This window comes from Rhineura floridana, chromosome 12 (genome assembly GCF_030035675.1).
Source record: "Rhineura floridana isolate rRhiFlo1 chromosome 12, rRhiFlo1.hap2, whole genome shotgun sequence".
NCBI lineage: Eukaryota > Metazoa > Chordata > Lepidosauria > Squamata > Rhineuridae > Rhineura > Rhineura floridana.
In genome coordinates, this window is record NC_084491.1 from 2,258,235 (window position 1) to 2,285,455 (window position 27,221).

Genomic DNA, 27,221 nt, shown 5'->3' on the forward strand with positions numbered 1-27,221 from the left:
AATTAAACTGTCTGGCAATCAGTAAAGTGAGAGTGACAGCTTCTTGTGATGGAATTGCTAAAACCGATGTTGGAGTTTGTGTAAGTTAAATGATGACTCAGTTCCAGCATTGCTTTTCCTTAACCAAGAAAGAGGGAGGGAAACAAACAAGGGTGCTATGTACTAAGATTTGTTGTTATTAAAAACAGTTTCCCAGTTGGTGGCATTTAAAGGACTGCTTTGCTGAAGCTCTTTGATGGAAATTAAAACCCTTTAATGTTAAAATGGCAAAACATTTACTGCTCCTGAGCCTGGCTTAACCAGATGGGAGCTCCCTGTTGCTACTCCACCAGCTAGCTTAGTTGCAGAATATTAGTGTCATAGTTGGTATGTTTTTAAAAAAATATATTTTTATAAACAAAGTATTTAATTTTTCCAGCTATCTGCAGTTGAATTTATTCCAGAGGGACCCCTGTGAATTTGTTGGTGTAATGAAAGCAGCTTCTGACCTCTTTTATTAAAAAAAATCCAGCCTTTATAGGGCATTGCTTCCCCCAAAATAACTTAAGGCTAACAACACACAAGCCAAGCCGTTGCTTGCTCGTTGCTGAACTACTCTGAATAGTCTCCTCTGATGCTGAATATAGCAGCTATTTTGTCCTAAGCTGTTGCGGGTTTCAGATTTTCTTCCCTGAGTGAATCCTTTCCATATTCACTCACAGACCAAGGAAGCTTCGTACATCTGCCTTTGAAACCCAGCACACGCTTGCGGAGCTTCTTGGGCGTGCTTTAGGGCAGTCTTCCTGTGCTGACGGAGGCTGATGGAAGTTGTATTCCAAAACATCTGGAGGGCACCAGCTTGGAGAAGGCTGTGTTAGGGCATGTGTATGGTTCACCCAGCTTTCTGGCCAGATGTGGTCCTTGCTGTGCTTGTGCTCTAACTGGGTGATGATGGCATGTCCTGGAATGCACTTGGCACACTCTGTTCAATGAGCATAGAAAGGGAACACTAGCAATGGTGAACAAGCTGTTTTTTAGGACGATAGTCCATCATATCAGATCTTTGTACTGAGGAAGCCTGATGAGTTTCTGAAGAACTTAGAGTTTCCTAGCAAACAGTTTGGAAATGCTGCTGTATAACATTGCAGAATAATATTTGGTTGGTTTCTGCATTCATTGCAAAGTCACCATCTCAAAGACCTTTAAAGTCAGGTCCTCCAAAGTGGATTCGGAGTGCCTCAGTCTGGCACAATAACTGAATGCTCATACTTTCAGAAAGAGAAGTAGTGTCAAAAGCAGAGCTGACCACATCTTGTGTTGCACTAGTCTTGAGCATGCTGGTGGTGCAGGGTTCAACAATCTGCTGTTGCTCTGAAATTGGCTTACCAAGGTGCTGTCATTCTAACCTGCTTTGCAGCCAACTAAAATTAGCAGGGTTTAAACTGAAATAAGGTGAGCCGCTCCAGAAAATGAATGTCTATGCAGGGGGCTTTATATGTGTACACATCTAGATGGTCTTTGGAGTGCTTAACATTCACTGCAGAGTGGTTTAAATAAACCTGCACAGCTATTGTGCAAATCACCCTCTGAAAAGCACAATTTGGTTTACGCCATAGTTCTTATGGGGGCTGGCACAGGGCTGCTCTGCATCTTGGGGTTCGTTTGCGCTTACCTGAGCTTTAGGCAGTCGCCTGCTGAGATAGGAATGGCGTTGCTGGGTGGGCCACATACTTTTAAGCTGCCTCAGAGATTAGGATCTTTTAAAAAGAACACAAACTGAGCTCTCCAGTTGTTGAATCATGTACCTGATAGCGAGTTCTATTCTTGCATGGTGCAGTTGTGAAATATGCACAACCCTTAAAGAGGTGGGGGTATGTGTGGATGTGTGTACAAGTGTGCACATCTCTGATCCTGATGGGCTCAGCTTAATGTCAGTGCTCCTTGGCTTCTCCTGCCAGCTGTGCGCTGTACCCCACATCAGCCTTGCACCAAGCGTCGTCATGCTGCAACTGCCCCGAGTTGCACCCCTTGCATCATCCAGGCGCACAGCGGTCCTTCACTAGCAGGGAGCGGGAAGGAAGGGTGAGCTTCACCCGGGACGCCAGGTGTGGGCACCTGCTTTCAAGGAGCCCGTCCTTAGGCTGGTGTGAGTGCCAGAAGGGCAGCTCCAGTAATTGCTCTGAGCGTATCCCCCTGAACAATAATTGCAAGAGCTTGGCCTGTTCGGCGTAGAGGAAAGGGAGCTGAGAGTCAAATAAGCCCAAGCGGCTATAGATCGCCCATTAATCTTAAACTCGTAAGATTTTGGCATAGATGAGATTGCTCATTTCAACCCAGGGAAGGCCCTTTCTGTTTCCTGCAGGTCATTGGACCATGTTTCCCTCATTTCTCATGTCTGCATTCACTCCTGTTGCTCAGATTGGCTCCTGTGTGCAGAATCGGGTTAGCTACTGACTCTACATTGTAAGGGACACATTTCCTTTTAGGGTGTTGTGTGAGCTCTCTCTGTCTTGTTACAATAAAGCCAGGAACTCAGACCTTCTCCTCTCTGCGGGGTGCAAATGTCATGAGTTTCCGCACACAATAAAAGGCTGCGCACCAGACATGATGCAGCAACAATGGAAATGCTCAGCGCGCTCTTTCCTGCCCCCCCTGCCCTTGCTAGAGAATGCCTAACAAGACGCAGGCAGTAAGGAAGCAAATGTGTTCAGCCTGACCAAACTGTGAAGGGATCCATGCGGTGGTGCTTGGATTCTCTGTGATCACGGCTTGCTTGAAGCAAGTGCATATTTGTCTCCAGACTGCTGCCAAGGGAATCTCAGTCCTAGAGACCCTCAGTTTAGGAGTCTCTCTGTGTTAAGCAACCCACTCCCCACTCAGACCTCGCACTGAAAGCAGTTGCATGCACCTTCACCACTTGACAATGGATGCACGAATGCTAGCTGGTTTTTTTTTAAGCTGGAGCTGCTGAGGATTGAACTCCGGGCCTTCTGGATGCAAAGCAGGTGTTCTGCCCCTGAGCTATGGCCCTTCCCTCACAAGCTTCTGAATTACTTGTTTTGAAAATGTATGTATAATGTTGTTGTAACATCGGTAGCTGGTGACCCAGCCACCAGGGCTAGCCAGCAAGTGAAGGCCCCCAACCTTGCTTTGGCTGCTCTTCCTTCTCTTGATAGCCCTGCAGTTGCACCGTTTGTGACGTTGTTTTGACAGTAGGGTTTCTCAGTCTCCCTTTCGGTGGACATGAGCTGCACTTCTTGCCCCACCCCAAATCTGGCCCATCGTCCTCTTCAGCTGGTGGGCTGCAAGGCTGGAAATCCTGGCCTGCAACTCTGTGCCTGCAGCCTGCCTCAGCTCCCAACCCAGGGCAGCGTGGGGGCTACCAAGGTTTGGGACCCTAGTAGGACTGGGTGGTCTGGAGAGGGCATGGAGCATGATGGGGCTGGCTGTGGATGCAAAAGGCCAAAGATGGCTCCCTTTGCCACAGCCTCTTCCCCTGTCCAGTGGGGAACAGCAACTGCTTAAGAGGATTCTTCCCTTTGCACTGCTATTTCTTTCTTATGTTGTACTTTTATATTCCTGTATCTTAATTATTCTGATGTTTTACTGACTATTTTATTTGATTGGGTCTGTGACCGTAATAAACAAATACATACATACATACATCTGCTTAACTCTTCATTGAAATGTCAAGATACTTTGAAAACATCTCTGTCCTCCCCCCCCCCCCCAGTTACTGAGGAAATTTGAGGTCTGATTGTGGCACTACGTGGTCTTGGACCAAGCGCAAGTTCCTCTTGTCTTTGAGTTCTGCAGAGCAGCGTGGGAAGAAATAGCTCAGGAATAGCAGTTGCCGTCGCTTGGTTATTCTGACCCTGAAATGGTGGATGAGACCATGGCGAGGCCATAGGCTGCAGTGAATTGCCTAGGTTTAAAATAACTCTGCAGGGTGACTTTTTTTATCAGCCTTCCCCAATCTGGTGTGTGGCCTTCCAGACTCAATGTAGTGATTTAGAACAGGTTTTTAATTAAAAAGCAAGCGCATATGTGTACTATGTATCCTTCTGTCACTGACCGCGCTGACACATTTGCTGTTAAGATTCTGCTCATCTGAAAGATACCGTTATATAATATACAAGGGGAATTGTAGTCCAGAACGTCTTGGAGGGGCACCATGTTGCAGAAGGCTGCTGGTGTGTGCTGTTGTTCATCATCAAAGCTTCCAACGTGTCCAGGATTGAGTTACGGTTGTCAAAGGTCTCCCAGATTGACTTTTGGGTTGCGTTGCACAAGCCTCTGATAAGACACAAAAGTCCTCTGTAATTTGGGTGACCTTTTTTTGTTCCTTTTTTAAAACCTTTTTGTGTTCTGTTTGACTGTTTTTTAGGATTTTCTGGAAGCAAATTGAAAAGGACCAGCTAAAGTGCTGGCCGGCCTTTTAACAAATTGATTGGCTAATGTATTAAAATGTAAACTAATTGCTCACTACTGGAGCATTGGGGCACATTGGCAGGGCCACATGATGTTTGGGCTGATGGGAGTTGTAGTCCAAAACATCTGGAGGCACCAGGCTGATGAAGGCTGTGGTGCTTCACACTTTCCTGAGCTGTTAAAAGAAGTGTGGCAATGGTTTAATAAACAGAAGCCACCAAGGGAAAGCCGTCTTTAGTACATTCTTCGTTATTATAGTAACGAAAGCCGCCTCAGCCTATCAGAGGACCCTCAACTTCCATCCCACCGGTTGATACTTGCAGATCCATTGGCTAGCTTGCTTAGTTGGTCTGCCAATTGACCTTGAAGCTGTGCTTCTGAACCAGGGGCAGCCAACAGTGTACTCCGTGGACTACTGTTCCCATCATACCTGACCAGTGGCCGTACTGGCTGGGGCTACTGGGATTTGCATCATCTGTAGGGCACCTTGTTGGCTATCCCTGTTCTAAACTCTGAGTATTCCATAAACGCCATCGCCGGTCTTGAGTGTTTGCTCCCTACAGCAGCAAGCACCCTGAACAGCCTCATTCATCCAGTTCAAAGATCTCCTGCTGTCTCAAAAGTCCCAAAGAGAGAACTGGTGACAGCTGCACACCTTGTCTGGCTAGTAAGCCCAGCCAGAACGTGTATGCCTTGGTAAACTGGCGTGATGTTGGTGCTGAACTGTGGGCTTCTAATGAGTCATGCAAGAATAGTTTTTCACAAGTATGGCAGGCTGGAGAAAGAAGCATCAGTTCTGTAAAAGGTGCTGAATTCATGCAGCTGCCTGGGAGTTTTGCTGAAGAATGCGGATGCATTCAAGTTTAGGAAGCCCTCTCCAGTCTGCGCATGTGTACATCCAAGAGGAGAGTGAAAGTGAACGTTCTACGCCCCTCCCCGATCACTTTCTCCTTCCATAAGATGGAGGGTGAACATCTGAAGTGGGGATCCTCCATTGAGACTCCACACCTGATTTAGAATCCTGATCTTCCACAAGTGTAGGAGGCTCCTGATCGAGAAATTTGCCCTCTAATTCGTGGAGGGAGGTGGCCATTGGGAGAGCAGGGCTTGCTTGTCCTGGCTCTTGTGTTTGTGTACAACCAGAATGCCCGAAGAAGGCCTTTAGGATTGTGAAATTGACAGAGTAGAGGGGGTTAGTTATGATTGCCTCGTTCTCACTGAGCTGGCCTCACTGAGTAGAGGGGAAGGCTCGTGTGGCTTAAATGTGGCTCCATATCTGAACCAATAAGCCAGTCCCTTGTACATGAGAATGTTCCGACTCCGGCTTCAAAATAAATTTTGATTGACAAATTTTTAAAATATAAATTCAAAATGTCAAAGAAGCTTCCCATGAAGTCAGCTGTAGTTGAGCATTTCACCATAACTCAAGATGGAAAACATTTTGTGTGTCAGTGTATGACACAGGACCCAGATGAAGTCAAACGCTGTGATGCCAAGATCAGCGCATATTCAGGCAGCGATAAAAATGCTCCTACGAGAGCTTCCAATTTAAAAAGACATTTACAGCCCTTTCCAGGGCTGTGGAGTCGGAAGCAATTTTGGGTGGAGTCAGAGTCAGAGTCGGACAGTAGAAAAACAGAGGGGTCAGAGTCGGAGTCGAAGGTTTGGCGTACCGACTCCACAGCCCTGCAGGGAAGGATACTTGACTAGCCTGATCCCGGATGTGTTCGTTTTCTACAAGCAAGAGTGCTGCTTCCAAGGTGGAACAGTCCATGCTGTGAGCTCCCACCTGTGGTCCGATGAGGCCCGGCCTACGCCCAGCTTGACCATCACGGAGAGAACTAGGTGCTATTGGCTGCTGCTGCGAGTAGCTCTCCAGTTCTGCCCGTGGCTGTGTGTGTATGGGTCAGTGGGTCCTCTCTTCCCTGGCCCATCAGTGGCAGCCTTCCACAACCCTTTTCACTAGCCTTGCCATGGGGAGTCTTCCATTGCTGTCGGTCCAGGGTGATGAGGCCCACCCTCCTCTTGGGCTCAGAACTGGGGACGGGGCAGAGAGGTGCCCTTTGGTTGTGAAGCACATTGGGGGGTTCTGAAGCAAAGCACCATAGTCAGGAAGGCCTCCGCCCACCTCTCCAGCTCCGGCCTTGGGCTGGCCATTTGGGTGGGGGCTTGCTTCATCAGAGTAGGAGCACAATGTGTTTCTTCCCACCCCCAGTTCAGATTCTTTCTCTCCCCGTTTGTCCGCTCTCCAACCCCAAGCAGGATTTACCTTCTTTTAACCCACGTTGTGGCTTTCTGCTCTTGGTTTCCCCGTCAGCCTCCGTCAGCCAGGAGTGCTCAGCTCTGTTAACCTCTGCACAGGCTGTTGAAGGTATTTGCTGTCTACAGCAGGAGTGGCTAACTTGTGGCCCTTCAGATGTTCTCAGAGGATGGAAACCGTAGTCCAGCAATATCAGGAGGACCAATGGTTAGCCACTCCTGGCCTACAGCCGTAGTAATGGTTCGCATGTAAACTCGGCCGTTCTGAACTCTTGTGGGCGTTTTGGGTTTCATGAGGCTTACTGCTAAGTCAGTCACCAGTTTGTGCAATTTTCAACATAACATCTGACGCTAGGCACATTTCTGGGCGAGGCCATCTACCACTGCAGCTCCTCTCCAGGGTTTCTAAGCCGTCTGTACAGATGCTGGGTACTTTTTGCACTGGCACTTTTTGCAAAGCACGTTCTCTTCCAGTAGGGCTGCTGGTGAAAGCAGTACTCTGTGTGTAACTCTAATTGAAATTTCAAAACAATTAGTCTTACTCAGATTCTTAGGCTTGCTAACATTTACATCCAGTGTGCCTAATCCATTTTTTTTGTGCAGAGTTGTAATGCTTTGTGTTTGTGTGTTGATGACCCAGTTGTGTAAGAACTGTCGGGAGCAGTGAAGCAGTTTTCGTCCCTGTGTGCGAGAGAGCAGGAGGTGGTTACTATAGAAACTTCTGGGATGGACCAGAGCACAGCGTATCAGGAAGCAGCTAGCTTGGTTTTCTGATCAGCTGCTTAACCCAGTGATTTGCAAGGGAGGTGGAAGAGCAACCAGTTGCAAGCCCCTTCGCTCCTGCCTGGCCCGCCCTTAGCATGTGCGGGGCCCGGGGCAAAAGCATAGTTGCCCCCCCCATGAGCACCACTTTTGCGGTTCCGTCCAAGGGTTGTCAGTCCCAGATCCGGGGTTTTATTTGCATCCTTGGGTCCGCCTGTCTGTCTGTCTCATGCACACACCTTGTATTTTATTCACACACCCTGACCCTTCCAGTACCGTTGTAACTTTTAATAAAAATGATTAATAACTGGAGAGCGAGTAGGGGGTGAGGTATTAAACACACGCATTTGCTTCCTAGAGGGGCAATGCAAAAATCCTCTAGTTCCTCTGTCTGTTTCTCTGGCAGTTTCGCCTTCTTCTAGCTGAGAGGGATCCTTTCAGTTATTGGGGGGGGGGGGATAAAGAAGTATCTTCCAGCTTCTGCAGTTCTGATCTGATTTTATCCCCCCCGCGTGCCAGGAAGCCAGGTTGTCACATTCGGTCTTTTCTTTATTTTATTTTAGCCCTCCCCTTCAACCTGGGATTCTCAAAATGTAAGAAATTTACAGCTCGCTTGCGTTCTCTTCCCACACACACGCACACACTCCGGGAGCTCCTAATCACTCCCCATCAATTTCACTAACCCTTTTCATCCCGCTGAAGACACATCTTAAAACACTCCTGCTTAGAATGTGTCCTTTACTTTATACGCACTAATAAAATGCTTCGCCCCCTTTCCCCCTCCCTGCTCTCCGCTCTCCTCGAAGTCAAAAGGGGAGGGCGGGGGAGAGGGGGGAAATCGGTCGGGTAACCTGGCTATTCCCACTAGGATCCCGAACCCAGGCGGCTTTCCCCCGTGCATTTAGATCCTGAAAGCCTCAGTGACTTTCAAGGCGATGCTGCAGATCCAGTGAAGTTAAAAATAAAATAATAATAAAAATGGAGGCGAGAGGGGGTGGGGGTGCCCAGCCCTCCGCTGCCAGGGCCTCCAGCCCTCCGCTGCCAGGGCCTCCAGCCCTCCGCTGCCAGGGCCTCCAGCCCTCCGCTGCCAGGGCCTCCAGCCCTCCGCTGCCAGGGCCTCCAGCCCTCCGCTGCCAGGGCCTCCAGCCCTCCGCTGCCAGGGCCTCCAGCCCTCCGCTGCCAGGGCCTCCAGCCCTCCGCTGCCAGGGCCTCCAGCCCTCCGCTGCCAGGGCCTCCAGCCCTCCGCTGCCAGGGCCTCCAGCCCTCCGCTGCCAGGGCCTCCAGCCCTCCGCTGCCAGGGCCTCCAGCCCTCCGCTGCCAGGGCCTCCAGCCCTCCGCTGCCAGGGCCTCCAGCCCTCCGCTGCCAGGGCCTCCAGCCCGGTGTCACTCAGAACCCGCTGGCGCCAGCCTGCCTCTGCCTCCTGCTCTTCCTCCTCCGGCGTAGAGGGGGCCAGCCGTGCTTTGGGGGTAACAGGCCGAGAGGGAGCTTCTCTGGGGCCAGCAGGCATCAGCCGAAAGGTGGCCTCCTTGGCCAAGAGGCCCCGGTGAGATGTGGCGGCGGCGGCGGCGGCGGCAGCTTTGTAGCCCTGCTTGCGGCTGCACTCCGGGGAAGGCGAGAAGCAGTTCTTGAGGACTCTGCGACTCAGGCTTCACCTGGAAGCCTCGCGCCAGGCGGGGGACAGGCCGGTCCTTGGGCAGCTCCTGGCTGAGATACCGGATCTGGTCCATCGCCTGGCAGGTCAGGTTGTGCTCGGGGGCCCCCGCGGTTCCATCAGCCTCTGGAGTTTGTGCAGGCAGATCTCCTTCGCCTGGCGCCGCAGCAGCCTTTCCACCTCCTGCTCGTGCGACAGCTCGGCCTCCACCTGCCTGGTGGCAAGTCGGGTGATCACCCTCTCACTCTGTGTAGGCAGATCGCCAAACGCGGGCCCCCCAGAGCGTGGGGCCCCGGGCAACTGCCCTGCTTCCTGGTGCCTAGGGGCGGTACTGCCTCCTGCTTTGTTGCTCTCTCCCAACGCTATATTAAGCACAGTCCTGCAGAATTAACTGAATTCTTCTAAATGGGAATAATTTCTTTCTCCTGCTGGGAGGAAGGGCGGGATATAAATCAAATAATAATACAGCCGAGAAATCCATCCTTACATCTCTGTTTGGGTTTGTGATCCTTGTTTATGCAGAACCGTTTTACCCATCCATCCAGTTTGCAATGGAACCTCCTGCTTGTGCTCTGAACAAGGTGGCCCTGAGTGTATGCATTTTATTTTTTATTTTATTTTATTTTAGAGATTTGTCTCTCTCCAAACAAACCACGAGTAGTAGTCCAACAACAAACGTCAGGCCGTTGGTCCATCTGGCACAGTGTTGGCTACAGTGACGGGCAGAAGTCTTCCTGGGTTTCAGGCAGGCTCTTCCTGGTGATGCCTGGGATTGAACTTGGGACCTTCTGCATGCAAAGCATCCGCTCTGTCTCCTGAGAGTGAAACAAATCATCAGCTTGGATTCAGACAACACAGCAACCCATGCTCTGGCTTGTGTCATCCACAGCACATCAGGCGTAACGAGTTGTGGGGGAGAAGCGCTGTGGGAACGTCTGAGCGGCATTTAAGGCAGCGGTGTGCTGTTGGTGTGGATGGGAATTGTTTGAAACATCTGGAGGGCACCAGGTTGGAGATGGCTGATGTAGGGCATTTGCGCGCACGTGTGTTGTGCAGCTTTCCCTGTATAGAGCTGGTTCACCTGAGGAAATGGTCTTTTTTGTAACCGTGGCGGTGGATGGGCACAGCTGTCCTTGCCCAGAGTAGAGACTGGTCATTTGCTGTAGCAGCTCCCCAGTGGCTTCAAGCTACCTTTGCACTTGGAAACCTGGCACGTTTGCCGTTTCTGTTGCTGATGCCAAGGAATACCGTGGCTTTATTAAATGAGGTGAGTGCTTACAGGTTGGCACTGCCACTGTGTATATTGTTTAAAATCAGCCATCCTTTTCCATTGGGGTTACAAATCTCCTTCTTGGAAAGAGCATCATGAAGCAAATCCATTTGTGTAATGTAGTTTGGAAAAGGTTGCTAAAACGGAGAGCTGCTGATGGCTTCCTCCCTGCCCAGTGTAGCTGTTCTCCTAACTGCGGTTGCTCTGGTGCCCTCCCCCTCATGTCCGTGGCCAGCTTCAACCGTGCCCTCGTAAGCAGAGAGCGTTTGTCGCTGGAGCGTTCCTCTTGATGCCTCTGGGCGTCTCCTACACCCAGCATAAGGCTGGAGACTGGCCTGCAGGGAACTTGCGCAAGGGGCAGCCCCATATCTTTCTCATCCTCTGCACAGAGAGGCTCCCTCCTGCCCCGCTTTGGGGAGGTGGGGAGAAGAGGGCTGCCTCCCTTTGTGCTGAGCAGTCACACGGGGAGGGCAGAAAGAGACTGAGGGTTGCCGCCTCTATGCCCCCTGTCCCTTTCAGGGTCCCCTGTCCCTTTCAGGGTCTCCTGTCCTAAGCCTCTTTCCCTGGATCCCTGCCACCCTCAACGGTCACCAGCGCTCACGTGTAGAGCTTTCTTCTCTTCCTTTCATTTCGCCTTCACCAAAATCCCCAGACGTCCAAACACTGGGCGCTCACATTGCTGCTGCCCACCCTCTTCCCTTGCGTTGTAGAGCTCGGCTTTCCCAGCGGACTCTCTCTTGGTCTCTCCCCTCTGTGCCTCCCTCATCCTTCCCAGCTTCTCGGGTCTGTTTTCTATGGTGGTGGGAATTGAGGAAAGAGTGCAGCATTGGGGGCTTTCCCGTTGGTGGAGAAAAGGAGGAAGTCTATAAAATTATGCACAGCCTGGAGAAAGTGGAGAGAGAAAAGTGTCCCTCCCTCGCTCATAACACTAGAACTCGTGGACATCCAGAGAAGCTGAATGCTGGAAGATTCAGGACAGAGAAATGAAGTACTTCTTCATGCATCGCATAGTTAAACTATGGAACTCACGGCCAGAGGAGGCAGTGATGGACGCCAGCTTGGAGGGCTTTAAAAGAGGGTGAGACAAGTTTGTGAGGAGGAGGAGGAGGCGACCATCAAAGCAGGGCTGTGGAGACGGTACGCCAAACCTTCAACTCCGACTCCTCTATTTTTCTACTGTTCGACTCCGACTCCACCCAAAATTGCTTCTAACTCCACAGCCCTGCATCAAAGGCTCCTAGCCACAATGGCCGTGCCCGGCCTCCACGGCCAGAGGGAGCAGTCTTCTGAATACCAGTCACTGGGAACTGTGGGCGGGGGGAGGGGAGCTCTCTGTCTGGGCTTCCCATGGGAGCATCAGGTTGGCCACGCACTGTGGGTACAGGATGCTGGACCTATGTGGGCCCCTTTGGCCTGCTCCAGCCGGCTCTTCTCATGATGTAGTTACTCTATACTTGTTACTGGCCTCTTTCGGCTTCGTTTTGGAAGTGAAAGTGCAGTACACATTTAAAAGGAAATAAAAATGTTGATTTGACATAAGTGATTAGTGAGTTGCGTTGGGAGCAGCAGTTAAAAAAAGTGGAATGCAAATCTAAACAGGCTTCAGAATTTGTAATGAGAGCCCTTGCTCTACAGTAGACCAGCCTTCCCCAACCAGGTGCCATTCAGCTGCTTGCCAGCATGTATAATGCTGGGGCTGATAGGAGTTGTAGTCCAGAACAACTGGGGGCACCAGGTTGGGGAACGCTGCAGTAGACCATTCTGGGGCAAAAATCGAGGTTTTTTAAAAAACAAAACCTCACACTCATCCCTTTGCTTGTTTGCAGTAAATCCTTGTCTCTCTCACCATGCAGGAATCGGAGCTGGACAGCAAGCTGGATGGAGAAACGGCGTCAGACAGCGAGGGCAAATCCGAGGTTGTCCAAACGTCCCCGGCAGATGACACCCCAGAGGTCCTTAACAGGGCGCTTTCCAACCTGTCCTCCAGGTAGTGCTGATGTTGAAACGGCTTCCCCTTGGTGAGGCAGGTGCTTTATCAAGTCATGGTTGTGCAGAGGAGCGGGTGCCAAAATGACGTGGCTGCAACCAAGAACCGCCCCGCCTCTCTTTAAATAAGGACAACAGCTTCCCCGCATTGCATTTTGGAAATCCCACAGGTTTGCCACTATGAGAGAGAGTCTGGACCACCCACAAAGAAACATTGCTTGGATGTGATCTGACCCCACCCAGTCCCATCAAAGCTGCTCATAGACACTTTGGTGCCTGTGATGGAAAATTGGAACAGCCCCTTCCCCCTATCGGGAATGAGCATAGGGCATAATCTATAGGGGCACCTGTTCCACAAGCCTCCTGCCTGTCTACAGAAGAGGAGCGTCCAGTGGACTCTCTCTTCTTGCATGTTCCTACTTGTGTCCTTTCCGAAGTGCCCCCTCAGTCGGACATGTGGTGTGTGGCTGCAATGTTAGATTATTGGTTCTACTGACCAGGATTATTGCTGTCTGCTCTGAATTAAATTTCAAGGTGTTGTTCCCATCTAGTCCACTAGTGACTTCCAATGGTCTCCCTAGAATACAGTGGAAATGTGAGATGGTTTTGGACTACATGGAACTTCAAACACCCAGGCAATCTCCCCCAACTATTTCATGATGATGTTACAGTGTGAGGGACCACATGCCTGGTGGGATTATTGGGGGGGGGATCATAGCTCAACAGCCAAAGTGCTGAACCAAAAGTCTGTCTCCGTCACCTGCTGGAACTGCTCCTCTGGGAAGGATGGGAACAGGGCCAGGGCCACGTAGCGGCCAGGTCTGGTCCTGGCCGAGGGCCCCTGTGGACCAGAGAAGCCCCTCCTTAGGGTGGGAGGGTAGCGCTCCCGTGCTGCGATCCGCAGCAGCATTCGCTCCCGACCCTGCTGTGGATTGTGGAGAGGGAGCTTCTAGGCACCTCTCCCCCGTACAGTCAGTGTGGGCTTCAATAAGCCTGCACACATGCCCACCTACCTCTTTCATCCCTGTCAATACAGCGCGCACACCCGCCATCAACCAAGATGGCGGTGGAGGCTTCCCTAAGAGGCTGATGCCACTGCCACCATCTTGGTTGATGGCGGTGAAGGCTTCCCTAAGGGACTGACACCCTTGCCGCCATCTTGGTTGATGGCAGGCATGAACGCACAGCTCTCATGTCACTTACAGGGACGATAAAGGTAGGCGGGACATGCGGGGGGCGGGTTTATTGTATGGAGGGGTTGAGTATGGCGCCGCAGTCCCGGGGCAGGCTGGTGCCCAAGGGCCTGGGCATGCCTGATGCCGGCCCTGGACTGGAACCACTATAAAGTCCCATGCCAGCCAGAAGGATACTCTGGTTTGGTGATACTGAAAGTTGTTGAAGGATGCAGCAGAACAATCGGGGAAATGTTCTCCCTGTCCACTTTGTAGTGTAGATTGTCTACTAGAACACCGTTCTTCAACTTTGCGTCACAGATGATGTTGGCCTACAACTCCCGTGATTCCTCTGGCTAAGCTGGCTGGGGGTGATGGGGGTTGTAGTCCAAGAACAGCTAGGGACCCAGAGTTGAAGAATCGTGTACTAGAGTGACCAAGGCTGCTTCCATTCCATAACAAGGCCAAAGCCCAGATTGAAATGGATCTAGGTCAGGGATAGCTAACATGGTGCTCTCCAGATGGTGCTGGACTGCAGCTCCCATCGGGCTTGGTTTTGGCTGGGCTACCTGCGTCTGGTGGGAGTGGAGTCCAGCAACATGTTGAGGGCATCATGTTGCCTCTCCCTGATCGAGATAATCATACGAATGCAGGAAGAGCCCTGAAGCTGGACGGTACCAAAGGCCTATCTTGTCCAGCACCCTTTCCTCATAGTGGCCAATGAGATGCCCTAATGGGGAGTCTACAAGCAGGACCTGAATGCAGTGTTAGCTCTTGCCCCCACTTGTGGTTTCCAGGAACTGGCATTCCTGGCTCCCTCCTCCGAACCAGATCATACAAGAAAGCCTGGAGTTGAGGTGCTGCCCATACATTTGAGCACCTTGCCACACAAGGTTATAAAACTGGCTAGAATTTAGCCATTATGGTGGGTTTCAGGTGTGGCTTTTTAAACAAGTCTTCCTCCTGCCTCTTTCAGAGTTGTTGGACCCTCTGGCCATCCCACTCCTGCTACCATCTCGCCTGTCCGTCTCTAACTGCCTTGACCCTAGCCAGGAAGGACCGGGGCGAAGTGCCTCACCCCTCCAAGGATGCTGTCCACATTCTCTGGCTTTCTTTATTTCAGCATCCTTGCTTGTGGGGGGTGGCTGTTAAACAATTGGGAGGGGGGGAAAGCTACAGGTGCTAGAAATATGTCTTATTACTATCTCTACACGTCTTGGAGGGGGAACAAATCATTCAAGGACACTTTAGATAGACAAACAACATACACAGGAAATGGTACAGTGAGTACAGTGTAATCCATTCTCATCTCATTCTGAATGAGTACCACACGCAAATGAGATTTCTGAAATATTAAGCAGTATGTAAATGCTTTTAAGTGAGAAATTATTATTATTACTATAATATTATAATATTTATATTTATATCCTGCCCTTCCTCCCAGCATGAGCCCAGGGCGGCAGACAAAAACACTAAAAACACTTTGAAACATCATAAAAACAGACCTTAAAATACATTTAAACAAAACGACGTTAAAAACATCTTTTTTTATCTATCTCTGGCTCCTGTGCGCTGGGGAGGGGCTCCAGAGCTGTATCTGTTGCTGTCCCCAAAGGATCCACAGCCTGATATTCTCCACCTCTGTTCTTTCAGGAAGCAGCCTGTGCTAGGAATAGCAATTGTGTTTCGTGCTTGCTAAAAATGTGGCAGAACTTAGGAAGCCGATCTCATCCTGCGAAAAATGTTGAAGAGTAAATTTCCACAACGGAGCTTTTGCTTTTCCCTGCAAACTCTGTTAGGGCCCTCGCCTTTAGTAATGAGAGAGGTCCTGAAAACGGCAGGATTTTGCCTGGGATCCTATAGGTCTAGTCCCATCTAGCACCCAGACCAAGCTAAAATATTGTCAATATTATCACCCTTCCATTTCCCAGACTTCCTTGAATGTGGCAGCAGAAGTGTGTGTGTGGGTGTTCTATAAGACCGTGGACCAGCCTTCCCCAACCTGGTGCCCTCCAAGAGTTTTTGGACTCCAGCTCCCATCAGCTTCATGGCCGATAGCCAGGAATGGTGCGACTTGTAGTCCAACAATATTTGGAGGGTGCCATGTTGGTGAAGGCTATTCTAGATGCTGTTGGAAGAATGTGCAGCCATGTCCAGGCTACCCAACATTAGGCATGGGGCATTCTTAATTCATTGTATTCTCCCAGAGGACCCATGAACTGACTTAAGTGCCACAAGTTGCCCAGGTTGCTTGATAGCTTGAGAAGGGATTGGCACCCTGACCTCGCAATGCCGACTCAAGTCTGCCCTCTGCCATTATCCGCACACAGGGCCGAATGGAGTCTGTAGTGTGGTGTTTGCCATGAGCCCCTTCCCCTTGCATCCAGGTGAACATGAGAGAGGAAAGGGGATGATGGGGAGGGCTCCAGAGACAGAGCTCTGATCCCTTTCTGCAAGCCACAGTTCCCTCTGCCCCAGAGATCCACCTTCCCCTGATCTGTAATATGAAGGTTATACAGGCCTACTGAACAGGACTTTTGTAAGGATTTAATTGCAATAATTTTACATAGCGCACAACAGTTCTAATGGTTGGGGGGCTCTTATTTTCTAAATTAAAATGGGAACACTCAAATACCCCAAAAGCTTTGCTTCTCTAGAGGCTATCCTGTTACCCCCTGTTCTGCATGAGACCAAACCAGAGTAGTGAGTGAGGTAGAGATGCTTCAGACACCCTCCTCAGTCGATGGAGTTTTGGGTTCATAGCAGCCTTTAATTATCAGTTCATTGATGAATTGTGGCACATGGAATTGTGAAAGTTGGAACTGAAATGTGACACCTGCGGAAATCACTGTCCCAGTGGTGGCTGATGCCTTCCTTGAAGAAACGAGGCCTCTTGAATTTCTAGTACCAAACGTGGGGTGGGAAAGAGAAGCCTGGCTTGGGACTCGCAACGCCCTTCCCCATCTTTTGACCCTCTCCTTCCTTTGCAGGTGGAAGAACTGGTGGGTGAGAGGCATCCTGACGCTGGCCATGATTGTCTTTTTTTTCATCATCATCTACCTGGGGCCTATGGTGCTGATGATGATTGTAAGTTCTTTTGCTGTCTCTGAAAAACAGAACTTTTCCGTGGAGGTCAGAGGGTAGTCTGCACTCCTGAGAAGCCGGAAAAGGCAGGGTTGGCTGGATGAGAAACTTCCCCAGTGCGAGAGGCATCCCCCCCCCGATCTCTCGGGCCTTATCTGTCTTCAGTACAAGAAGCAGGATTTCTCCCCCTCTGTGACGTTCCTGCAGCTAGGGGTGGGGCACCTTCCACAAGGCTCAGGAAAAAGACTGCCGTGGTGTTAATCTAAGCTGGGGAATAGCTGCAGATCTCTGCACAGACATAACTGCTTGCTGTCCAGGGTGACACTGCATCAGCCAACTTTTGTGCTCCGTTGCCTGTTTCAGTTGGGGTTCAGGCCTGGTTCTGGCATGGGAACTGCCTCAGTCTTCCTGATTGGTGACCTGTGCCAGGAGATAGGTGCGGAGTGAGACCCTGTTCTAACCTTCACCAACCTGGTGCCCTCCAGATGATTTGGACTACAACTCCCATCAGGCCCATTCAGCAGACCTGTGCTCCTATCAGGCTCAACATCATACAGAGCCAATGGGAATTGTAGCCTAATAACATCTAGAGGGCCCTGGCTTGGCGAAGGCTGCTCTGTCCATTCTCAGACCTCTTAGGCATCCCCAGTGTGATTAGCCACAGTTTCCTTCTGGGTAGGCTCTGTAGATTCAGATACCTGCGGATACCAGGCGGTCCATCCTGCACAACACAGGAAGCAGACCTTTAGTGTGGCGGCACCCACCCTGTGGAATTCCGTCCCCTTAAATATTAGACACCATTTCTGTTATCTTTTCGGCACCTGTTGAAGACCTTCCTCTTTCAACAAGCCTTTTAAGTGGAGACCTTAAGAACATAAGAAGAGCCTGCTGGATCAGGCCAGTGGCCCATCTAGTCCAGCATCCTGTTCTCACAGTGGCCAACCAGGTGCCTGGGGGAAGCCCGCAAGCAGGACCCGAGTGCAAGAACACTCTCCCCTCCTGAGGCTTCCGGCAACTGGTTTTCAGAAGCATGCTGCCTCTGACTAGGGTGGCACAGCACAGCCATCACGGCTAGTAGCCATTGATAGCCCTGTCCTCCATGAATTTGTCTAATCTTCTTTTAAAGCCGTCCAAGCTGGTGGCCATTACTGCATCTTGTGGGAGCAAATTCCATAGTTTAACTATGCGCTGAGTAAAGAAGTACTTCCTTTTGTCTGTCCTGAATCTTCCAACATTCAGCTTCTTTGAATGTCCACGAGTTCTAGTATTATGAGAGAGGGAGAAGAACTTTTCTCTATCCACTTTCTCAATGCCATGCATAATTTTATACACTTCTATCATGTCTCCTCTGACCCGCCTTTTCTCTAAACTAAAAAGCCCCAAATGCTGCAACCTTTCCTCGTAAGGGAGTCGCTCCATCCCCTTGATCATTCTGGTTGCCCTCTTCTGCACCTTTTCCAACTCTATAATATCCTTTTTGAGATGAGGCGACCAGAACTGTACACAGTATTCCAAATGCGGCCGCAACATAGATTTATACAATGGCATTATGATACCGGCTGTTTTATTTTCAATACCTTTCCTAATTATCGCTAGCATGGAATTTGCCTTTTTCACAGCTGCCGCACACTGGGTCGACATTTTCATCGTGCTGTCCACTACAACCCCGAGGTCTCTCTCCTGGTCGGTCACCGCCAGTTCAGACCCCATGAGCGTATATGTGAAATTCAGATTTTTTGCTCCCATATGCATAATTTTACACTTGTTTATATTGAGTTGCATTTGCCATTTTTCCGCCCATTCACTCAGTTTGGAGAGATCTTTTTGGAGCTCTTTGCAATCCCTTTTTGTTTTAACAACCCTGAACAATTTAGTGTCGTCAGCAAACTTGGCCACTTCACTGCTCACTCCTAATTCTAGGTCATTAATGAACAAGTTGAAAAGTACAGGTCCCAATACCGATCCTTGAGGGACTCCACTTTCTACAGCCCTCCATTGGGAGAACTGTCCGTTTATTCCTACTCTCTGCTTTCTGCTTCTTAACCAATTTCTTATCCACAAGAGGACCTCTCCTCTTATTCCATGACTGCTAAGCTTCCTCAGAAGCCTTTGGTGAGGTACCTTGTCAAACGCTTTTTGAAAGTCTAAGTACACTATGTCCACTGGATCACCTCTATCTATATGCTTGTTGACACTCTCAAAGAATTCTAATAGGTTACTGAGACAGGACTTTCCCTTGCAGAAGCCATGCTGGCTCTGCTTCAGCAAGGCTTGTTCTTCTATGTGCTTAGTTAATCTAGCTTTAATAATACTTTCTACCAGTTTTCCAGGGACAGAAGTTAAGCTAACTGGCCTGTAATTTCCGGGATCTCCTCTGGATCCCTTTTTGAAGATTGGCGTTACATTTGCCACTTTCCAGTCCTCAGGCACGGAGGAGGACCCAAGGGACAAGTTACATATTTTAGTTAGCAGATCAGCAATTTCACATTTGAGTTCTTTGAGAACTCTCGGGTGGATGCCATCCGGGCCCAGTGATTTGTCAGTTTTTATATTGTCCATTAAGCTTAGAACTTCCTCTCTCGTTACCACTATTTGTCTCAGTTCCTCAGAATCCCTTCCTGCAAATGTTAGTTCAGGTTCAGGGATCTGCCCTATATCTTCCACTGTGAAGACAGATGCAAAGAATTCATTTAGCTTCTCTGCAATCTCCTTATCGTTCTTTAGTACACCTTTGACTCCCTTATCATCCAAGGGTCCAATTGTCTCCCTAGATGGTCTCCTGCTTTGAATGTATTTATAGAATTTTTTGTTGTTGGTTTTTATGTTCTTAGCAATGTGCTCCTCAAATTCTTTTTTAGCATCCCTTATTGTCTTCTTGCATTTCTTTTGCCAGAGTTTGTGTTCTTTTTTATTTTCTTCATTCGGACAAGACTTCCATTTTTTGAAGGAAGACTTTTTGCCTCTAAGAGCTTCCTTGACTTTGCTCGTTAACCATGCTGGCATCTTCTTGGCCCTGGCGGTACCTTTTCTGATCTGCGGTATGCACTCCAGTTGAGCTTCTAATATAGTGTTTTTAAACAACTTCCAAGCATTTTCGAGTGATGTGACCCTCTGGACTTTGTTTTTCAGCTTTCTTTTTACCAATCCCCTCATTTTTGTGAAGTTTCCTCTTTTGAAGTCAAATGTGACCGTGTTGGATTTTCTTGGCAATTGGCCAGTTACATGTATGTTTAATTTAATAGCACTGTGGTCACTGCTCCCAATCGGTTCAACAACACTTACATCTTGTACCAGGTCCTGGTCCCCACTGAGGATTAAGTCCAGGGTTGCCGTCCCTCTGGTCGGTTCCATGACCAACTGGTCTAGGGAATAGTCATTTAGAATATCTAGAAACTTTGCTTCTTTGTCATGACTGGAACACATATGCAGCCAATCTATGTCCGGGTAGTTGAAGTCACCCATTACTACCGCATTTCCTAGTTTGGATGCTTCCTCAATTTCATATCTCATCTCCAGGTCTCCCTGAGCATTTTGATCAGGGGGACGATAGATCGTTCCCAGTATTAAGTCCCTCCTGGGGCATGGTATCACCACCCACAACGATTCTGTGGAGGAGTCCGCCTCTTTTGGGGTTTCGAGCTTGCTGGATTCAATGCCTTCTTTCACGTATAGAGCGACTCCGCCACCAATACGTCCTTCCCTGTCCTTCCGATATAGTTTATATCCAGGGATAACCGTATCCCACTGGTTTTCTCCATTCCACCAGGTCTCGGTTATGCTCACTATATCAATGCTCTTCTCTAAGACCAAGCACTCCAGTTCTCCCATCTTGGTTCGGAGGCTCCTAGCATTAGCGTACAGGCACTTTTAAGCAGTGTCTCTCTTCAAGTGTCTTTGGCGCTTGTGGTTAGGCCTGTGGTAATTTTGCTCTTCTGAATTTATATGCTGTGCCCCTGCTCTCACAATGCCTACTTCTAGGCCTACCCCTTTTAAAATTTCATCATTTCTTTGGTCTTTATCCCAGGGGGGAGGTTTATTCCGAACCGGACCTTTCTCAGCTCGTGTCGGGTTTCCCCCCTCAGTCAGTTTAAAAGCTGCTCTGCCACCTTTTTAATTTTAAGTGCCAGCAGTCTGGTTCCATTCTGGTTCAAGTGGAGCCCGTCCCTTTTGTACAGGCCCGGCTTGTCCCAAAATGTTCCCCAGTGCCTAACAAATCCAAACCCTTCCACCCGACACCATCCTCTCATCCACGCATTGAGACTGCGAAGCTGGGCCTGTCTGGCTGGTCCTGCGCGTGGAACTGGTAGCATTTCAGAGAAAGCCACCTTGGAGGTCCTGGCTTTCAGCATCCTACCTAGCAACCTAAATTTTGCTTCCAGGACCTCACGGCTGCATTTCCCCATGTCGTTGGTGCCAACGTGCGACCTTGTCCCAGTCTGCGTCTGTGTTGGAATTGCTTTTTAAAACCTTTTTTAAAACAATGTTTTTTAACCTGTTTAAAAAAAAGTCTTCAAAGCTTTTTTAAAGAATGTTTTTAAAGTTGTTTTGTTTTAATGTATTTTAATGTCTGTTTTTATGATGTTTTAATGTGTTTTTGGTGCTTTTGTTTGCTGCCCTGGGCTCAGGCTGGGAGGAAGGGCGGGATATAAATCAAATCAATCAATGAATAGATTAAGAGTTAGGGGCACACGGCTCCAGTGGTCCTGCTCAAGTTGCTTCCGAAGGTGGTGTTGCTGTTGGGGATCACTGCTTGGACTGTGGTGTTTGTGCTGCAGTGTCCGTGTATTGTATCTCCCATGCCTTTCACCATCTACATCCCACAACCAGTTTGCAGTGCTGCACTCACTAGCTGTCCATTATTGCTGTTTGTAAGGCAAAGTGTGTGTATACCCTTCAGAGCACTGTAAAAATGCTTGTAAAGTTGCCTAGAAACTTTGCCAAATGAATGCCTCTCTCTCTCTCGCAGGTGATGTGTGTACAGATCAAGTGTTTCCATGAGATCATCACAATTGGCTACAACGTGTATCATTCCTACGAGCTGCCCTGGTTCAGAACCCTCAGCTGGTACGTGGCGCCAGAGTTTGCGCTGCTTTGATAAGCTCCAGACAAAGCTGGTTCCGTTTTCCTTGAGGGTGTCTCTGTGGAGCAATAAACAGCTCAAGGTTACTGCATTCGAAGCATGGTGCTCTGACCTCGCCCTTCCTCGCGCTGCGCCCTCTTGGGAATCAAGGTCATCAGTGGCAGCTGGCGCTCCCAACGTGAGCTGTGTTGGGCCATCCCTAGTCAGGGCACTGCTCACTGGCCCAGCCTGCTGCTTCTCTTTCGACCATTCTCTCTGTGTAGGGTTGGAGCCAATGCTTGGCCTACTCAGAGTAGAACCATTGAAATTTTCATGGGTCTCAGCTAATCATGTCCGTTCATTTCACTTGGGTTGTATCCAAATCTAGTGCTACTCGGAGTGTCTCATTCCAGCAGCTGGCGGCACATCTGTGTCTAGTGAGGAGCTATCTTACACTCTTCACTGGACTATCAACTGCCTCCACCTCAAACCACAAAGGCAGAAGGATAGCTTAAGTGGGAGGCTCGCAACCTTGAATTCCCGGAGAGGCGGTGGGGGCGGGGAGGTCTTAAGCTGGATGTGAGGAGCCTCTGGAGAGGTGGGGGTGGGGGTGGTATCTCCTCTCCATCAGTTCTGGAAGCTGCAGCCTCTGGTGCTTCTCATGGCTCCTTGAGGCTTGTGTACCGACATGAGTGTTAGCGTTGGTGTGACGCCTCCATGTCTGCGGGGGAGCTGGATGTTGGAGGTTACACTGGGTGACCTCTTGGCTTTTTCCAACCCGACAAATTGGTTATAGGTTGATCAGCTCCCACATTTGTCTGTACCAACATTTGGTTGAAGTATTTCCTGTGAAAGAGGCCTTGGGAATCTCTGTAAAAGATGGGGTATGGCTTTTTTTTTAGGTACTTCCTGCTCTGTGTGAACTACTTCTTTTACGGAGAGACGGTAACAGATTATTTCTTCACTCTGGTCCAGAGGGAGGAGCCCTTGAGGATTCTCAGCAAATATCACCGCTTCATTTCCTTCGCCCTCTATTTGACAGGTAAGTGGGATTCTGCTCTCCGGTCATGACATCTTCCTGGCACTTGAAATGAGCTGCTTAGGATTCTTGGGACACTGTACCTTGCCAGCCTGCCCTTCCCGCATTGGGCAGCCTGTTTTGATAGATGCGTAGAGTTGGAGGGGGCCTGGTGGGCTGTCAGTTTCAGGCCAGGCATGTGATTGATCAGGGGGTACCGGAGGGGACTTTGAGATGGCAATGGAACTGCTTCGCGCTTGCAGCAAATGGTCTGGATGAAGTTGGTTTCTGGTGCTGTAGCAAAGAGATGCAGAGGGTCTGGGTATAAATGCTATTTAGGAAGGGGCAGAGTTCTGTCTGCACTGGAATCCAGGCAGGAATAATTTGTTTTGGGCAGAGGGGAAGCATTTCTTGCGTGGAGCAAGGACCATTCTTTTCTGGACAGAGAGGGAGAGGGGTTGTGTGTGTGGCCTCCCTCTGCTCTGCCTTCGAGGCTTTGGGCCATACAGTGCAGTCGTCAAGCATCTACACTCCTAATGTTCTCCTAAATTTTAGCTGAAGTCCATTTCATTGGTAATTATATCCCTTGGTTCTAGTTCTGCTCTTTGGAGACAGGCTCTGTCTTCTGGGTGACTGAGAGCCCTTGGAAACAGCTATCGACTATCATTAGGCATGTGGAAATGGGGAAGGGTTTGGTGCGGGCCTGATACTGTCCCAAACATCTGAAGGACAGTGGCCCTAAAAAGGGAGAATGTTCTTATATTTCTGTCCCTCACCTAGATTGCAGTGAATCACAAAAACGATTCTGGCTTCTGCATTTCTCTATGGAGCCTCGGCCCAACAGAATTAAATCATTCGACTCCCTGCCAAGTCTACCTGTTTTCAGTTGTCACCTTCTATCACTTGTCACATTTTATTTACAATAAAAATAGAAATATAAAAACAACAAAGAAAAGCTAAAATACCCATCTAGCAATGTATTTAAGAGGAACAGCTCTTACCCACCCCACCTCAAAGATGAGCGCAACAGAGGCCACTGACATATCTAACAAACCTCCCAATTAAAAACTAAAAGTCTGGGTAAATAAGAGTGTTTTTGCTTAGTGCCTAAACCAACAATGATAACGCCAGGTGTGCTTTCCTGGAGGAGAGCATTCCACAAACAGGGAGCCACCACGGAGAAGTCCCATTCTTGCGTCGCCACCCTCCACATCTCATTCAGAGAGGGCACATAAAGAAAGGCCTCGTGTGCTGAATGCAGTAAATGGGTTGGTTCATGTGGTGCTGGGGTCCTGATAAGGCTTTATAGATCAAAACTAGCACTTGGAATTCAGCCTGGTAACTAACGCTGTTGAGTCTGGATTGGTGTTATATGCTCAGCCCGTTTTGCCCTGCTCAGCAGTCTGGCTACCGAGTTCTGCAGTTTCCAACCCATCTTCAAAGGCAACCCCTTGTAAAACACATTGCAAGAATCTAACCTGGAGGTTACCAGAGCATAGACAACAGAAGGTAGGCTATCTCTGTCGAGAAAGGGACATAGCTGGGCCACCACCCAAAGCTGATGGAAAGCCTCAAGTGACAGTAGTGGATCCAGAAGTACCCCCAAGCTATGCACCAGCCCTTTTGGGGGGATGTAACCCCATCCAGAGCAGGCCATGCCCCCCCCATCTGTCCTAAGGAGCCACCACTAACAGTGCCTCCGTCTCCTCTGCATTCAGCTTCAGTTTATGGCTCGCATTACTGAGGCCAGACATGAGTCTGGCACATCCAGTGCCCCCCTGCAGCTGTGTATCAGCAGCCCCTAGCAGAGGGGCACTCCAAAACTCCAGGTGACCCCACTCAGCAGCTTCACGCAGATGTTGTGCCCCTGGGGGAATCAAAGGGAGCCCTGCGGCATCCCACACTGAAGGCTCTATGGGGCCAGATAACACCCCCCAAGCACCACCCTCTGGAGACAGTCATCCAAGTAGGTCCGGAATCACTGCAAAGCGGTGCAGCCCACTCCCAACTTGGACAGCTGTTCCAGAAGAATACACGGTCAATGGTATCAAAAGCCACTGAGAGATCATGGAGGATTAATAGGGACACACTTCCCCATCTCTCTCCCGACATAGCTCATCATACAGGGTGACCAAGGCAATTTCCATGCCAAATCTGGGCCTAAACGCCATTTGAAATGGATTGAGAAAATCAGTCTCATCCACAACGGCCTGGATCTGACCCTTGACCACATTCTCAAAAACTTTTGCCAGTAAGAGGACATTAGCAACTGGCCGATAGTTGTTTAGATTTTCTGGATCCAGAGAAGGTTTCTTAGGAGTCGTATTACCATTGCCTTCTTCAGGCAGGCAGGGACCACTCCCTCTCGCACGGAGGCGTTAATCACTTCCCTGGCCCAGCTGGCCGTCTTCTCCTTGCCAGATTTTGTCAGCCATGAAGGGCAGTGATCAAGAGCAGGAGGGGTCACCTGAAAAATCCCAGCACCTTATCCACATCCTCGAGCTGTACTAAGAACGAAACTCATCCAACACAACAGGACTAGACGAGATACATCTGCTGTAACTGCAGTCAAGATCCTGGCAGATGCAAGTAATTTTATGCTAAAAAGGCTTTGCAAATAGGTCACAGCAGGCTGCCACAGGCTCCACCGCCTGCCTTAGGCCAGAGTATAGAAGGCCCCTTATTACTGTTAATTACCCAGAAGAGCTCCACCAAGCAGCATAATAAAGAGGCTGTGGAAACAGCAAAGTGCTGAGTAGGATCGATAATGGGCACTTTCTAGTGTTCCGTTGCACTCCGTGGGAGTGGAACCAAGTATTCTGTCCGCTCTTAAACTCCAAGCAATGGTAGCAGAGGGACTGCATTCAGAATGTGGAGCTTCTGTAGAAAAGGGTGTCCCCTCTCACTTGTAATTAACAGTATAGGAGGCAATATCTTGGAGATATGAGGAGCCTTGCTTGGTCAGACCAGGTATACTCATCTGGTCCTGCAGCCTGCTTCCCACAGTAGCCAACCAGATGCTCCAAAGCGAAGGCTACAAGAAGACAGCTGACTCGCCCCTTGACACACACCCCTCCTGGAAATCCCTCATTTTGGGGAAGGTTCCTCTTTTGAAGTCAAAAGTGACCGTGTTGGATTTTCTTGGCAGTTGGCTATTTATGTTTAATGTATTAGCACTATGGTCATTGCTCCCAATCAGTTTGACAACACATTTCGCACCGGGTCCTGGATGCCACTTCAGTCCAGGGTCACCATCCCTGTGGTCAGTTTCATGACCACCTGTTCTAGGGCACAGTCATTTAGGGTATCTAGAAATGTTGCTTCTTTGTCGTGATTGGAACACACATGCAGCCAGTCTATATCAGGGTAGTTGAAGTCACCCGATGCTACAACGTTTCCTAGTTTGGCTGCTTCCTCCATTTCATCTCTCATCTCAAGATCTCCCTGAGCATTTTGATCAGGGGGACCATAGCACATCCCCGGTACTAAATTATTCTTGGGGCCCAGTATCACCACCCACAATTCTGTGGAGTAGTCTGCCCCTTTTGGGACTTCCAGCTTGCTGGATTCAATGCCTTCTTTCACGCACAGAGTGACATTATCTCCAATACATCCTTCCTGTAGAGTTTGTATCCAGGGATAACCGTGGCCCACTGGTTCTGTCCATTCCACTAGTTTCCATCAGTGCCATCCTCCAAGACCAAGCACTCCAGTTCTCCCATCTTGGCTCAGAGGCTTCTAACCCCCCTGGGTTGAAAATGCTGCTTATGAATGCCAGGTCGGTGAATAGTAAAACAACAGCCATTCAGGATCTGATACTGGATGAGCACGCCGACCTGGCTTGTATTACAGAGACCTGGTTGGATGAAGATGGAGGGGTTAATCTCTCAGCTTTCCCGCCAGGTTTCTCTGTACAGCAGCAGGCAAGACCTGGGGGGCGGGGAGGTGGAGTTGCAGTGGTCTGTTGTAATACCATTCCCCTGACCAGGTGCCCTCTCCCACAGTCTTCAGGGTTCGAGTGTGTGTATCTGAAGTTGGGTGGCCGGGACAGAATAGGGATTCTGTTGGTGTACCGCCCACCCTGCTGCTCAACAGTCTCCCTTCCTGAGCTGGCCGGGGTGGTCTCAGGGTTGATGTTGGAATCACCTAGGTCCATTGTACTGGGGGACTTCAACATCCATGCCGAGACTGCTCTGGCGGGAGTGACTCAGGATTTCATGGCCTCCATGACAACCATGGGTCTGTCCCAAGTAATATCTGGTTCCACTCATGCTGCTGGCCACACTCTGGACCTTGTGTTCTGTGCTGGATGGGATGATGGTGATCTTGGTGTGGAGGAACTCTCTGTAGTTCCGTTGTCATGGACAGATCACTACCTGGTTGGGTTTAGACTCACTGGGACTCAAAACCTCTGCAGGGGTGGGGGACCGATTAGGATGGTCCGCCCCAGGAGGCTGATGGATCCGGATGGTTTCCTGAGAGCTCTTGGGGTTTTTCCTGTCACCTCGGCAGGCGATTCTGTTGAAGCTCTGGCTGACCTCTGGAATGG

General features: G+C 49.6%; 1 protein-coding gene across 1 annotated transcript in view; it reads left to right on the plus strand.

Moving 5' to 3' along the window:
• Positions 1-27,221, plus strand: part of CDS2 (CDP-diacylglycerol synthase 2) — a 50,540-nt gene that overhangs the window by 7,200 nt on the left and 16,119 nt on the right. Inside the window, exons 2-5 of the mRNA XM_061592637.1 lie at positions 12,207-12,340; positions 16,502-16,598; positions 21,562-21,659; positions 22,557-22,696. Coding sequence (XP_061448621.1) covers positions 12,207-12,340; positions 16,502-16,598; positions 21,562-21,659; positions 22,557-22,696 — 469 coding nt within the window. The remainder of the gene's footprint in view (positions 1-12,206; positions 12,341-16,501; positions 16,599-21,561; positions 21,660-22,556; positions 22,697-27,221) is intronic.